The sequence below is a fragment of the Podarcis erhardii genome (assembly GCF_964252035.2).
Source record: "Podarcis erhardii genome assembly, chromosome: Z".
NCBI lineage: Eukaryota > Metazoa > Chordata > Lepidosauria > Squamata > Lacertidae > Podarcis > Podarcis erhardii.
The window spans coordinates 34,114,244-34,130,199 of NC_138504.1; the positions used below are offsets into that span (position 1 = coordinate 34,114,244).

General features: G+C 45.4%; 1 protein-coding gene across 1 annotated transcript in view; it reads left to right on the plus strand.

Moving 5' to 3' along the window:
* The window catches only part of SARDH (sarcosine dehydrogenase), a 52,439-nt gene that overhangs the window by 8,659 nt on the left and 27,824 nt on the right, over positions 1-15,956 (plus strand). Inside the window, exons 8-11 of the mRNA XM_081846981.1 lie at positions 1,459-1,563; positions 2,312-2,441; positions 12,166-12,252; positions 13,184-13,274. Of these exons, the coding sequence (XP_081703107.1) occupies positions 1,459-1,563; positions 2,312-2,441; positions 12,166-12,252; positions 13,184-13,274 (413 nt within the window). The remainder of the gene's footprint in view (positions 1-1,458; positions 1,564-2,311; positions 2,442-12,165; positions 12,253-13,183; positions 13,275-15,956) is intronic.

Genomic DNA, 15,956 nt, shown 5'->3' on the forward strand with positions numbered 1-15,956 from the left:
GGTGTGTGTGTGTGTCCTTTTCTTCTTCACCAAATCACTTTGCAGTGTAGCCGATGTAGGATCCTATGCCCTTCACTTTACTCTAGCCCCTCCAGGGGCCACTTGGTGAGCTTAATCAGATGGCTATTACTTTGGTTGCTACCACTATCACGACCACTAATTTTGTATCTTGCCTTTCCTCCCAAAGGAGTCCAGGGCAGCAAATGCATCAGTAACTATATCATTAAAAATGCTTTTGCAAAAACAGTTCAAAGCAATAACACTAACTGAACTAGTAATTTCAGTATTTGCAGGGGGCACATGGTCTCATCAGGCTGCCCCACATATCTGCCTGGCAGCCTCGTTCTGCATTAGCTGTACACTCCAGACTGCCTTCAAGGGCAGCCCCACATACAATGCACTCTGGTAGTATGGATGGGAGGTCACCAGAGCACCAGGCAAGGCTGCTCAGTTGCGTGGTGAGTTCCCGCCCCCCCCAGTGGAAATGAAGACACATGACACAATTATTAAGGTTAATGAGCTAATTAAGGCCACAACTTTATTGGTTACAGGTGATGAGTGGTATTGACTTAGGCATTGGTCCCAGCTGGAGGCAGCAGAAGAGGGAGATCCCAGGTCACGCCTGTGTTAAATAGGGCAGCCACGCCCCCCGAGCCAGCCCATTGGCTGTCTGGGGGGTGATGCGGCCGGTGATTCCCTCTATCGTGTGGAGGCTGAGCGCCAGCCGCCACACGTGTGGTGGGGGCGTGAAGCCCGCAACACCACCTCCTTTTGCAGGGCAGAAGTGGCTTTGCTCCAGCTTTACCATAGGATCTACATCTACCCTAAAACATCCCCATGAATCAAGAGCTTCTGGAGTGAGACTCTGGGGTGTCAAAGGGGAGAAATCGGTCAGGGGACAGAGCACATGGAAAGCCTGGCAGGATGACATTGCAAGCCCACTGAGTCTAGCATCCTGTTCTTGCCATAGCCAAGCATCGTCACTGCAAAACTAACAATATACATACAGTACTTCTGTTGAAATCAGACAGCACCTATGATTCTGATATTTCATCACCTTTTGAAAGCATCCCCCCCCCAAGTGATTTTAGGAAATTAATTTAATTCATGGCCGTTTGGTCTGCATTTTATGACTTTAGAATTTTACAAAGTTGCGATTTTGCTGTACATCACCATAATGTATATCGTCATTTATAAACAATCTATAAATAAATAAATCCAGGAGCAGAAAAAAAATACATTCTGCTATCAGAGCTCTTAAAATCACAGTAGGCCTTAAAATGATTGTAAAGCACCCAGGAAAATAAAAATAAAAAAGGTTGGGCACCAGGTGACACAGTTAAAAACAAACAAACAAGCAAACACTGTGTGTGCGTGTGTGTGTGTGTGTGTGTGCGTATGTGAACATGCTGTGTCTTCCCCCAGATTTGTTAGTTTTTCCTCTTTGGGTATTTTTAGAACATGCCAAATGTTCGAGATCATGACACCTCCGTGTATCTGCGTCTCCAAGGCGATGCCCTTTCTGTGGGTGGATATGAGTCAAATCCCATCTTCTGGGAGGAGGTGAGTGGTGTTCATAAGGAATTTAAAAAAGCACAGCACTGCATGAGGCTGGGAAGAGAGAGAGAGGGGTGTGTGTGTGTGTGTGTGTGTGTGTGTGTGTTGAACAAGGTGCTTAAAACACTACTTTTTACAAGCCCAGACGACTTTGAAATCAGAGATGTTTCTGGAGGATTTTGAAGGCACTACCTTGGTCTACCTTGAAGAGGTGTCGTTAAAATTCCAGGGCTTGCACAAAGAACCTGCTGGTGTGTGAACCAGTCCCCGCTTAAGAAAGCTGTGTGTGAACTCTTGCACAGATATTGGAGCCCCTCCTTGAGGTGGAGAAAGGGATTGCAGCACTGTCACCTGTGATGGGCAGGCAGTGTGGACAGGTCAGGCTTGGTATGGACATAAGAAGAGCCTTCTGTATCAGGCCAGTGGCCCACCTAGTCCAGCATCCTGTTCGAATGACCAAGTGGGAAACCCACAAGCAGATTCTGAGCACAAGAGCCCTCTTCCCCTCCAGTGGTTTCCAGCAACAGGTATTCAGAAGTGTTTTTGCCTCTGTTCATGGAGGCAGAGCATAGCAATCATGGCTAGTAGCCCTCAATAGCTCTCTCCTTCCTGAAATGAAGGACATGGGCTTCTGTCTTGACCATAGCAGGACAGCATTGGACTGGCAATCACAGATGTCCAAAACTGAATCCCCATCTTTGAAAACTTCTTGAGGGGGCAGAACATTTGGAAATGAGCATGCTGGCTCTTTCAGGTGCTGGACAAGTTTGCTTTTGGCCTCTTTGATCTGGATTGGGATGTGTTTACACAGCACATTGAAGGAGCCATCAACCGAGTTCCAGTGCTGGAGAAAACCGGAATCAAATCCACAGTCTGTGGCCCAGGTAAGGATATTCCAGGCCCATAAAAGCATGGCACAGGATTTAGAGACAGTCTGCAACCCTAACACCATTTACCTGAGAAAAAGACCCTTGAATCTAACAGCACTTTATTCTCTTTTTTTTTTTTAATAATATTTATTCAGGTTTTAAAACATTGCAACATAAAAAACAGAAAACACAATACAAAAAAAACCACGAAACATTTCCAAGAAAAAATGCAAAAAATAGAAAAAGCAAGAAAAACAAAAACAGATAAAAAGGAAAAAAAAATTAAAAATACATACAATCAAAACAGGAAAAAAAAACAAGTTAAACCTTTACATAATTTTTTTCCTATGACTTATTTTCTTGACCTCCTCACACCTCCCCTCTTTGTTTTCTAGTTCAAATAGATATTTCAGCAAATCCTTCATCTTTATTTTTATCTTAATAATTTATCTTAATATACTGTAATTTTCCATTCTCTCTTTCACCAATTAGCCATCCACTTTTACTTTATTTAATCTTATTTCTCATTAAAACTGATATATTTAAACCTATTCTCTTAAGACATTTCCCCTAGGGTCATAAAAATTCCATTCCACGATTTCTCCATCTCTCCTTAAAAGCAATTTAAAAAAAAAAATCTCAATATATACACTTTAAATTCCCAGTTTTCTTTCACCGTCTCCCCTCCCCGGTCTCGGCCCCTGCCAACAGTTCCATCGGCTTACAACAGTCCATCAACCTGGAGATCTCAAATCCGAGGCTCTTAAGTCTTTTTCATGTCCCATCTGCCAATCTTCTTGATAATCTTTAATATTAAGAAACAGTTCTCTAACAGCACTTTATTCTCATTAGTTGTAGTCAGGAGTTGACAGCTAGTTTTGGATAGAAGCAAAAGACCTTCATTGCCCAACCCTCATCTCATTTTAATCAATGGTATATCCAGGTCAGAGCCATTGGTCCACCTAGCTCAATATTGTTGACACTGACTGGCAGTGTCTTTCCAGGGTTTCAGGAAGGGAATTTCTCCCAGCCCTACTAGGAGATGGCAGGGATTGAACCTGGGGCCTTCTTGCAAGCAGGATTCTAGTCCTTGTGGTTTCTGAATAAAGGGTTGGATTAAATAGGAGTGCAGAGAGGTGCCTTGTATTGAGTCAAACCATAAGTCTGCCTTGCTCAGTGTTGTCAACACTGACTGGCAGCTGGTCTCTCTGTGGTACCTGCCCAGGCTATCCCAGCCCCACCGGGAAATACTGCAGAGGTTTGAACCTAGGACCTTCTACATGCAAAGCAGATGCTCTACCAGTGAGCCACGACCTTTCAGAGGCAAAAGGCAAGCTGACATTCATTGAAATCCCATATACAAAAGCTACAAACGCTGGCAGTTGAATCTTATCTTAGCATCCTCTGCTGCAGCTGAGACTAATTTAGGAGGTACAGGACAGGCTGCATGAAGCACATATGCCCAGCTCTGCCATCTCGCCAACAGGGACTTAAGATGAGACACTTCATTCCATTCTGCATGGTATTCATTGCCTGCAGACCCATTTCCACTTCACTGCAGTTTTACCTTCCACCAAAACCAGCATTATTTATGCTGCTGTCTACTGCGGGCAAAATGATGTAACTTTCATAATAACTTATGTCTACTCTGGTGTCATTATTTTATTCCAGCCCCTCCATTTCAGTGAAAAGGAAACACTATACAAATGAGGGGAAGGGGGAAATAAATAAATAAGTTTTATTTATTACATTTACTGTATTTTTCACTCTATAAGACTCACTTTTTCCCCTTCAAAAATTAAGGGGAAATGTGTGTGCGTCTTATGGAGCGAATGCAGGCTCCTTGGCTTCAGCGATAGCAACTCGAAGCCTCCGAAGTGCAGAGGGAGAGCTCCCCCCACACACTCCGGAGGCTTCGCGTTGCTTTCGCTGAAGCCACCTGAAGCCCCCGGAGCGCAGCAGGAACTCCCGCTGCGCTCCAGAGGCTTCAGGCAGCTATCCACAAGCCTTCAGAGCGCAGCAGGAGTTCCCACTGTGCTCCGAAGGCTTGAGGATAGCCGCCTGAAGCCCCCAGAGCGAGAGGGGTTGGTGCACACCGATCCCTCTTGCTCTCCAGGCTTCGCTTCGCTGGAGAGGCGCTGCACAGTTTTCCCTCTCTGCGTAGTGCCCCTTTAGCGAAGTGGGAGGAGAAATGGAAGGGGCTCCGTTTCTCCTGCCGCTTCGCTGAATGGTGCTGAGCAGAGAGGGGGAGAATTTTTTTCCCCTGTTCTCCCCCTCCTATGATCCGGTGCGTCCTATAGAGTGAAAAATACGGTATATGCCTCCTTTTCCTTCAAGGAGCTCAGGGTAGTTTACATGACCCGCCCCCCTCATTTTATCCTCACAACAATCCTGTGAGGGTAGGTTAGGCTGAGAGAGTGAGCTTCATGACTAAGTGGGGATTCAAACCTAGGTCTCCCAAGTTATAATCCAACACTCTAACCATTGCACCATACTGTTGGCTGGCTGAAAGCAGCAGCAGCAGCAGCAGTTAATACCAACCCCATTTGCTGGAATGATTTCTGTTCCAGATATGGGATGAATAAGCAATTTATGCTCCAGTTTCTATTTTTGTTGGAATTTTATGACATCCCTCCCTTCCACCTTTCCACCTGGGGCATCTTCCTCCCTCAGTCTCGTGGAGAGGCTGGCCCAGGGAGTGAGAAAAGAAGTTAAAGCTACTACTAGGGAATAGGATTGGAAGGGTTTGAATGACTGTTGTCCTGGGCTAGGAGTTAGGTAAAAGAAAAAGCTGATTTCTAAACTCAGAGGGTGGTGACAAAAGGGGAGAGAGGTTCTCAGAGTAGAAGAATGTCATGATTGCTAGTCCTAAAGGTGGCACCAGAGTTCTGTTTTCTTGGCAGCCAAATTAGCTAGAGAAAGAGGAGATAGTTGCCAGGCTACATTAGTCAGGCGGCATTTGCCTGGAACTCTTATTTATATACAGTTTGCTATCCATTTTCATAAACCAAACCAAACAGGATCTTGAATCAAAGAGTTAACAGTCTAATGGGGAGAAGGAAGACTTCTATCACACCAACACTATCCATCTAATGCACTGTGATATGGCATTAAGCAATCAAGAGTTCTGTAGTTTGTTAATATTAATAATAGTTTATTATTTGTACCCCACCCATCTCGCTGGGTTTCCCCAGCCACTCTGGACGGCTTCCAACAAGGATTAAAAATACATCAAATGTCACACATTAAAAACTTCCCTGAACAGGGCTGCCTTCAGATGTCTTCTAAATGTCAGGTAGTTGTTTATCTCTTTGACATCTGATGGGAGGGTGTTCCTCAGGGCAGGTGCCACTACCGAGAAGGACCTGTGCCTGGTTCCCTGTAGCTTTGCTTCTCGCAGGGAGGGAACTGCCAGAAGGCCCTCAGCACTGGATCTTAGCGTCCGGGCAGAACAATGGGGGTGGAGATGCTCCTTCAGGTATACTGGACCGAAGCCATTTAGGGCTTTAAAGGTCAACACCAAAACTTTGAATTGTGCTTAGAGTTGCTGGGAGGCTCCTATTATCTTCAGAGAGCTAAAATTCTCAGAATGACTTAACAACCCCTCTTCACAGGAAACTCTGGGAACTATAGCTCTGTGAGGGGAGTTGGGGCTGTCCAAGCACCCTTAATGAATGGCAGTTCCCAGAATTCTTCTGGGGAAGCCATGGCCAGTTAAAGTAGTACTGTAGTGATTTACATGTATGCTGTGAATATGGCCATAATTTTTCAGTAGTGGTAGGGTGTAAGATTCCTAGCAAATTTCAAAAGCCTGCTCTTGGATCTTACAACCATCAAAGCTGGTTGCCACCATTGCTCTGGTGGGACTGAGTTCCATAGTTTAACTATGTGGTGCATGAAAAATGTTGTTGTTGTTGAGTTCCATAGTTTAACTATGTGGTGCATGAAAAATGTTGTTGTTGTTGTTGTTGTTTTTGTTGCTGCTGCTGCTCTTTCTTTCTCTAGTCTGCAAACAATCTATAAATTTCAATTTTAAAAAATTGTTTTGCCATTTGATTTCCTCTGAAATTTACATAAATGGTTGTGTAGGGTATGTACGGTAAATACCTATGTAAGCTGCGTAACACTCGTTAAATTGCAGACAGAGGGACAGATAATGGAGCATTTGGCAGTTACTGAGCTACAGGGGAATGGAAACAGTGCTGATTGTGACAGGTAACTGATCAGAACAGCAATCGCTACCTTCGTAACATCCATAGCAGGGGTGCCCTGGGGAGAAGAAACAATTGCAAAACATATAACCAGCTGGGTATTAACCGTACCCATGATCTCTCTCAAAAAACATGCCACATGCCAGAGAGAGTGATAGATTGTTGACCTGGATAGCAATATGGAGACATAACCCTGATACGCTTGTGTTGGTGGTAGCCAGTATTGTGCTCTTCAGATGTTGCTGGACTCCCAACTTCCAGCAGTCAGCATGATCAATGGTAAGGGGTCATGAGGGTTATAGTCCAGCAATCATAGAATCATAGAGTTGGAAGAGACCACAAGGGCCATCGAGTCGAACCCCCTGCCAAGCAGGAAACACCATCAGAGCACTCCTGACAATGTCTAGAGGATGCTCATTTGCTATGCACTGTGCCCCATTCTTGTATTTTAGATACCCTACTGCTGATTTTCTTCCCAATTTTCAATGTTGCTGCTATAATGATAACCTGCATTTTATTGGAAAATGTCTTCTGTTATGTATTGCTTATTATAATAATTGTATTTATTCAATGGTTTTTATTTTTGTATTGGACAGATATTATATGTTCTGCTTTTTAAACCACCATGGGACCTTCTTTATTCATGGAAATTCCATGCTTTGTGGAAAGCATGGCCTCCATGGGGCTGTCCCTGAATAAGTCTGGCCCAACTCATAACCGTGGACATGCCTTGGACCTGGTGTTCACCTCTATGGATGTGGGTGATCTGACACTAAGTAAAAGCAAAACTAAAGAAGTGCCGTGGTCAGATCACTTCCTGGTGCAACTGGACTTCTCTGTGACCCTACTCCACTGCAGGGAGGATGGTTCACCCCTGCCACTTAATGAATCCAAATGGTTTCCAGAGAGTGGTAGGGGATGCTTTATCCCATGTTGATGGCCTTTCAGCCGATTCCCTGGTGGCCCGCTGGAATGTGGAGTTAACCAGGGCTATTGACTGTTTGGCTCCGAAGCGCCCTCTCCGATTGCATGGAGCCCGGACAGCCCCGTGGTTTTCCATGGATCTGAGGGCAATGAAACAATCGTTGAGACGGCTAGAGCGCCGGTGGCAGATAACTCATTCCGAATCTGACCAGACACAGGTTAGAGCTCAACGTCGAGCCTACCAAGTGGCGATAGCAATGGCGAAGAACACTTTCTTCGCCGCCTCTATTGCATCTGCAGAAAACAGCAGCAGGAGACTTTTTCAGGTGGTTCACAATTTAGCAGAACCACCTGTGACATCGGGGCCCAGTACGGGCCACATGATCTCCTGCAATGATTTTGCAAAGTTTTTTGCAGATAAAATCGCTCAGATTCGGGAAGAAGTAGACTCCACCATGGGAGCATGGCCGGGGCGGGAGAGTGCTAGAGCCCTGTCTAGTCAAGTTGTGTGGGATCAATTCCAATCTGTTACCTCCGAGGATGTGGACAGGCTGCTTGGACGAGTGAAGCCAACCACCTGTCTCCTGGATCCTTGCCCATCCTGGTTTATAAAAGCTAGCCGGGAAGGACTGGGCGATGGGCTTCGTGGGGTGGTCAATGCTTCCCTCCGTGAGGGAGCCTTCCCAGACCCGCTGAAAGAGGCGGTTATTAAACCGCTTCTTAAAAAAACATCTTTAGATGCGGCCAATATGGCCAACTATCGCCCAGTCTCAAATCTTCCATTCTTGGGCAAGGTGACTGAGCGAGTGGTTGCTGAACAACTCCAATCATGCCTGGAAAAAGCGGACCATTTGGATCCCTTCCAGTCGGGATTCAGGCCTCATCATTGGACTGAAACTGCCTTGGTCGCACTGGTTGATGATCTCCGGTGGGCTAGGGACAAAGGTGAGAGCTGTTTCCTAGTTCTGCTGGATCTCTCAGCGGCTTTTGACACCATTGACCATAACATCCTTCTGGACTGTCTAGAGGGACTGGGAGCTGGGGGCACTGTCATACAGTGGTTCTGCTCCTTCCTCCTGGCCCGTGTTCAGAAAGTGGTTGTGGGGGATGAGTATTCAGACCCCTCGGCTCTCACTTGTGGGGTGCCTCAGGGTTCTGTCCTCTCCCCCATGCTTTTCAACATCTACAAGCAGCCACTGGGAGAGATCATCAGGGGGTTTGGGCTGGGTGTTCATCAGTATGCGGATGATACCCAGCTCTACCTCTCTTTCAAATCAGAACCAGTGAAGGCAGTGAAGGTCCTATGTGAGTGTCTGGAGGCAGTTGGAGGATGGATGGCAGCTAACAGATTGAGGTTGAATCCTGACAAGACAGAAGTACTGTTTTTGGGGGACAGGAGGCAGGCAGGTGTGGGGGACTCCCTGGTCCTGAATGGGGTAACTGTACCCCATTCAGGACCAGGTGCGCAGCCTGGGAGCCATTTTGGACTCACAGCTGTCCATGGCGGTGCAGGTCAATTCTGTGTCCAGGGCAGCTGTTTATCAGCTCCATCTGGTACACAGGCTGAGACCCTACCTGCCCGCAGAGTGGTGCATGCTCTAGTTATCTCTCGCTTGGACTACTGCAATGCACTCTGTGTGGGGCTACCTTTGAAGGTGACCCGGAAACTACAACTAATCCAGAATGTGGCAGCTAGACTGGTGACAGGGAGCGGCCACCAAGACCACATAACACCGGTCTTGAAAGACCTAGTACGCTCCCAGTATATTTCCGAGCACAATTCATACTGTTGGTGCTGACTTTTAAAGCCCTAAACGGCCTCGGTCCAGTATACCTGAAGGAGCATCTCCACCCCCATCGTTCTGGCAGGACACTGAGGTCCAGCGCCAAGGGCCTTCTGGCGATTCCCTCACTGCGAGAAGCCAAGTTACAGGGAACCAGGCAGAAGGCCTTCTCGGTAGTGGCGCCCGCCCTGTGGAACGCCCTCCCACCAGATGTCAAAGAGAAAAACAACTACCAGACTTTTAGAAGACATCTGAAGACAGCCCTGTTTAGGGAAGCTTTTAATGTTTAATAAACTACTGTATTCTAATATTGGAAGCTGCCCAGAGTGGCTGGGTATAAATAATAAATTTATTATTATTATTATTATTATTATTATTATTATTATTATTACCCACCATTTGCTCCCCAAGGAGCTCAAAGAGGTGCACATGTTTCTCGACCTCATTTAATCCCCACAATGACCCTGTGAGGTAGGTCAGGCTGAGAGGCAGCAACTGGCTCCCAAGGTCATAGCCAGTGAGCCTCATGGAGTGGGGGATTTGAACCCATGGTCTCTGACTGGTCCTAGTCCAACACACTAACCACTGCGCCACACTGACTCTTTTGATGAAGGGTGGTATATAATTATGATTGATGATGACAATGATGATGATGATTATAATTAGGTACATTAAACAGATTGTGGGAAGAGAAAGGGAGCTTGGCTGAACTCTTCGGGGACCGAACTGCAGTGTTTCAGGGCACTGTTATGATACATATTTAATTTCATAAAAATTATGTATGACTTGTTTGTTAAAACATTACACAAGGAGTAAATTGATGAAAGCAGTTAAAAACATCCCTATCAAACGTTTAAAAAAATTTAAAATCAGCAGTGAGCTAAAAACAGATTAAACCACATGCCAACATTTTACATATCTGAGTAGGCTTGTCTAAGCAAAATATGTTTTTAGCAGGTGCTGAAAAGAGTATATTGAAGGTCAACAAGCAGGGAGTTCCATGGTGTGGTTGCTTTCACATAACACTCTCCCCCCCCCCCCAAAGAAACATTTGCAAAAGAATGCATAGAAATTCCCCCTTGACTGACTCTTCTACCCCCACCCCCACAAACTGAACACCAAAACAGGGGGACGACACATCAGGGGGCTTTATTTAATTTGAAATATTTATCCCTTTCTATCTCTCTCTCCACCAACCACCCCATACCTTGTTGACATTGATGAAACTTTGACAGCAGAAATCGGTCCAGCTTTTTACTAATATATAAAATACCTCTCTTTCCCCTGATGATAATAATAAAAAAATAAATATCAGCTACAGGGAGAATACACGATGGTAATTTATTGGAATGTGTGGGCTGGAAGTGAGAGAAAGATGACTGTTATATATTTATATATATAAAGTAATCATTTTGAAGCCAGGAATAGCCCCTTAAGTATTTTCAGCTCAATTAGGGTAGTTTTGAGAGAACTGTTCTTAAGGAGGATGCTTCTTCTTCAGTGCTCTGATTCACCTCCCACAATTTTGGAAATAATTGGAGTGCATGAAAGGATGACTAAGAACAGGGAAGGCCAATGGCAATTTTGCTGGCAGAGGGCAAAAAGCCAATGACTTCTCTTCCCTGGGTTCTTCTTAAACCTTGTTGAAATGAGTGCTGACCCAGTTGCCAATCATATTATTTCAGGGCCAGCCTAGGACACTGCTGAACCTCAGGTCAGTGGGAATATTTGGCCCCAAAGCCTTTCATAGGATCTTGGAATTGTAGGGTTGGGAGGGACCCCAAGGATCATGCAGTCCAGCTCCCTGCACCACAAGAACCACAGCTCAAGAATCGCTGACAGGTGGCCACCCACCCCTTGCTTAAAGGTAAAGGTAAAAGGACCCCTGACCATTAGGTCCAGTCATGACCGACTCTGGGGTTGCAGCGCTCATCTTGTTTTATTGGCCGAGGGAGCCGGTGTACATCTTCCAGGTCATGTGGCCAGCATGACTAAGCCGCTTCTGGTGAACCAGAGCAGCGCACAGAAACACCGTTTACCTTCCCGCCGGAGTGGTACCTATTTATCTACTTGCACTTTGACGTGCTTTCAAACTGCTAGGTTGGCAGGAGCAGGGACCGAGCAATGGGAGCTCACCCTGTCGTGGGGATTCGAACTGCCAACCTTCTGATCGGCAAGTCCTCGGCTCTATGGTTTAACCCACAGTGCCACCCACGTCTCACCCTTTGCTTACAAGCCTCCAATGAAGGAGATAGTCAAACACCTTTCAAAGGAGTCCGTTCCACTGTTACCATCAGGATGTTCTTTCTAATGTTTCCCCATTTGGCCTGACAGGCCGTTTCTCCTAAGTCACACCCAATTGCTCCATACCAGATGTCAAGTGAGCTCCTGAAGTTCCTTCACTAAAGTGCGCTGCCCTGTCTACCAGCTGATGGGTGGGAACAGCACATCTTGCTTCAGAAACATCAAGCAGTTTCAGAGTAGCCTGCTTTTGGTATAGCAGGCGTGTTAAAATTTTGGTTACACCAAGAGCTTTGAATGTGTTATTGATGTATCTGCCCCCCTCCCGCTTTTTGTCTATGCTTTAATATTTTTAACCTGTCTTATGTGGGGATTGCAATTATTTTGTTAAAAATGAAGAACAGGCTGCTAAATCACAGCAGTGGCCCATCTAGTCCAGCACCCTGTTCTCACAGAGGCCAAGAGGCCTGTGAGAAGCCATAAAGCAGGGCCTAAGCACAACAGCTCTTGTTGCTCCTGTGGTTCCCAGAAACTGGCAGTTCAGCGGTCTGTGTTTTATTATTTTCCCCTGTGATTTAGAGTCATTCACTGCTGACCACAAGCCTCTCATGGGGGAAGCGCCAGAAGTCCGAGGCTTCTTTCTGGGCTGTGGCTTCAACAGCGCTGGTAAGAGACAAATTTTCTCTTCTACATAAGTATGATCTACAATTATTACTACTACCGCTATGTATTAAATTTATATACAGGCATCTCCTCACTTGCACCTGATCTACTTGCGCACCACTATGCGCACACACGGCGCTGGGAACCTGGAAGTGGCAGGAGAGAGCTGGAAAGTCTGTGGCTCACAAGGCAACCCTTCCCAGAGCCTGAGCAGTGCAGAGGCTAGGCCCCTGGACAGTTCCAGGCATGGCTTAGGCTGGAGAGTTCCACAGGATGTTGCTTCAGCAGCCGTCATCTTCAGACTGAGCCTTCAATAGGAGCTGCAGTGCTGTCTTCAGCAGCACTCTGGACAGCTGCTTGCAGAGCTTAGGCTGGAGAGGCCATCAATCTGCCAATGGTGTTTCAGCAGCAGTCATCCCCAGATGTTCTGCTCCATCTGGAGAGGCACTAGCACTGTGTGCTCATCTTCCACGAATGCCTCTGATTCGCTATGTACTTCTCTGGTAGGCACTGAGGGCGGGTCCCTCTTTAGTTCTGAATCTTTGGCTGCATCTCTTGAGGACTCTGATCCCAGAGTCATCACTGCTTGGGCCTCCAACACATAAGCAGAGAGCTATCTACCTATAATTGGTAGGCTGGTGTGGCCTGGCTTGCCCAACTTAGTTCTACTTAGAGCACACCTTTTGAAATGAATGAACCTAAATGATTCATGACTATTAACTGCAGGGGGGTTCCCTCTGAATATAGAGCTTGCTTTGGATACAACCCATAATATTTGACCCTTTTTGTTGCCCCCAGGAATCCAGGAGTAATTTGAGGAGAGTAAAGCCATCAGATCCTGCCCTCCTGAGTCGCATCTCAGCTCAGGAATTTGTTTTCTATACCAGAACTGAGCTCGTAGTCTTTCCACAATTTTGCTCTTTGCTCCCTCCAGGAATGATGCTCGGAGGTGGCTGTGGGAAGGAGCTGGCCCACTGGATCATCCATGGGTATCCTGAAAAGGACATGTACGGTTATGACATTAGGTGAGCACCTTCCTGCTCTGGCCCCGTAGAGAATCTGCCTTGAATACAGAAGGTTCCAGGTTCAATTCCCCAGTGAGGCTCAGGGTGTATCCTTGTCTGAAACCCTGTTTAAAAAGGTTGCTGTGGCTGCCAGCTTCAGTGTGAAGGGAGCACAAAGTGCTGGATGGAGCTGATGATAAATGCTGCCTGTGTCCTGGCAGGGGGGTTCCTGTGAGGAAGCAGCAAATGGCAGAGAAACCCCCAGCCAGCATATAGAGTGCTGAGCTAGGGGGAGCAATGGTATAATTCAGGATAAGGAAGCTTCTTGCATCCTTGTTCTTCTGAGCCCTTTACCCAGGACTATGAAGACTGGAACATTTCTTTCTAGGGTAAGGACTAAGGACCATAGCTCAGTGGTAGAGTATCTGCTTTGCGTGCAAAGGTTCAGTCTCCAGGAACGGCTCCTGTCTTGAAATGCCAGAGAGCCACTGAAAGTCAGTGCAGGCAATATTGAGATAGGTAGACTAATGGTCTTTCTCAGAATGGTTTTTTCCTAGGTTATGACACAGTCTTCCCAATGAGACTCTTTTGCTGCCAGCTTTGTTGTCTTTCCAGTGCAATGTGGAACCCTTTCTGTTCATGTAGGCCAGCAGGGGGGAAACTTTGGCCCTCTATCTGCTGCTGAACTACAACTCCCATTGGCCATTGGCCATGCTTGCTCGGGGCTGGTGAGAGTTGTGGTTCAGCAACATCTGGAGCGACAGATGTTTTATAAAACCTTGGCCTCCATTTTGTAAAAATCTATCTTTAATGGTGGGGTGTGTGTTGAGGTCTGTTGTGTTGCATTTGGGTAACTTAATGCTCTTTGGTCATTGTATCCACTGTTAGTTAGAGCAGACCCACTGAAGTGGGTGGACATGACCAAAGTAGCTCTGATGGAGTCTCCTGTGGGTAGAACTTGGTTGAATACAACGCTTTACATTTGTCTTTCAATTTTATTTATTATTTTTGTACTTTACTCACTGTTAAGTTTTACCAAGAGTTATACATTTTAGGGCAATATTTTATTTATTTTTACTTGTTACACTTATATACCACCTTTTTCTTCCAAGGAGCTTAAGGTGATGTGCATGGTTCTACTCCTTCACATTTAATCCTCACAACAACCCTGTGAGGTAGGTTAAGCTAAGAGACAGTGACTGGTCCAAGGTCATGGCTTCATGGCTGAGTAAGGATTCGAACCCTGGTCTCCCAGGCCATAGTTCAGTGCTCTAACCTTTACACCACATTGTAGGAGCCTCAAAGCGGGGTTGCTGTATAGGATTTTCTCACCCTGTATTGCAAAGCAGTGTGGATTGCCAGCAGCAGGTGGGCTCCGTCACAAACGCAGGCCTGCTCCACAGATGTTTCTGTCTTTCGAATGGCTGGGAACTGATGGCTCTTAATAGTCGTCATTAATTTCTTTGTCAGTTTGATCTCATTGCCTCTATTCTGCTTCTGTGTGATCACCGGGAGTCGGATGCAAGTTGAAATTATAGCTATGCAGTAATGATATCTGTTCAGGCAGCCTTCCATACCCCGTTGCCCTCCAGAGGTTTTGGACTACAGCTGGCTGACCCTGATCCTGATCCTGATGATGATGATGATGATGATGATTAATTAGATTTATATATCACCCTTCATCAAAAGATCTCAGGGAACTGTAGTTCTGGAGTGCATCAGGTTGGAGAAGCTAGCTCTACAGAGCCCAGAGTGGAATACATAGTTCTCTTCTCACCCACCTGCATCAAATCTAGCTTGGTATTGTCGGCACTGACTGGCAGCAGCTCCCCAGTAATTTGGACGAGCTGGGCTTTTATTGTGGATCCCCCTATGGAAGCAGGGGCAACCATACTTTCTGGAAACAACTGAAGATATTTTTTCCCCGACAGGCCAGCTGAATAGATGGGTCTTTACTTTGAGTGGCCACTTGTTAGGGTTTTAGCCCTGTTTCCAGTGCATTTTTTTTTTAAAGAATATTTATTAAGATTTTACAAAGTCATAAATACAAAAATACATAATAAAGCAAAAAGAAAAAAAAAGAAAAACAAAAATACAAAATACAGAAAACGAGAAAAATAGAAAAAAAAGTTAAAAACAAGTCCATTTTTTTATAACTCTCATTAGCTAGTTTCTTTGACCTCCTCACACCTCCCATTTTTGTATTCCCATTTACATAATCAAATCAGCAAATCCTTACCCTCTTTCATTTATCTGAACTCTATATCTTAACATATTATAACTCTATATTTTAATCCATTATCAATTCATTTTTGCACACTCTTATTAACTTTGTTGCTAATGCCACTTATTTTCAATCCAACATCATTTTAACATTCATTAATTTTACAGTGTTTCTGCAGATAGTCTTTAAATTTCTTCCAATCTTCTTCCACCAACTCTTCTCCCAGGTCTCAGATTCTGCCAGTCATTTCCGCTAATTCCATATAGTCCATCACCTTCATCTGCCACTCTTCCAGGGTGGGTAGATCTTGTGTCTTCCAATACTTTGCTGCTGTTGTTGCATACATGAAAAAAGTTCTATCTTTCTTTGGCACCAATTGGCTGACTATGCCCAGGAGAAAGGCCTCTGGTTTCTTCAGAAAGGTATATTTAAATACCTTTTTCATTTCATTATAGATCATCTCCCAGAAAGCCTTAATC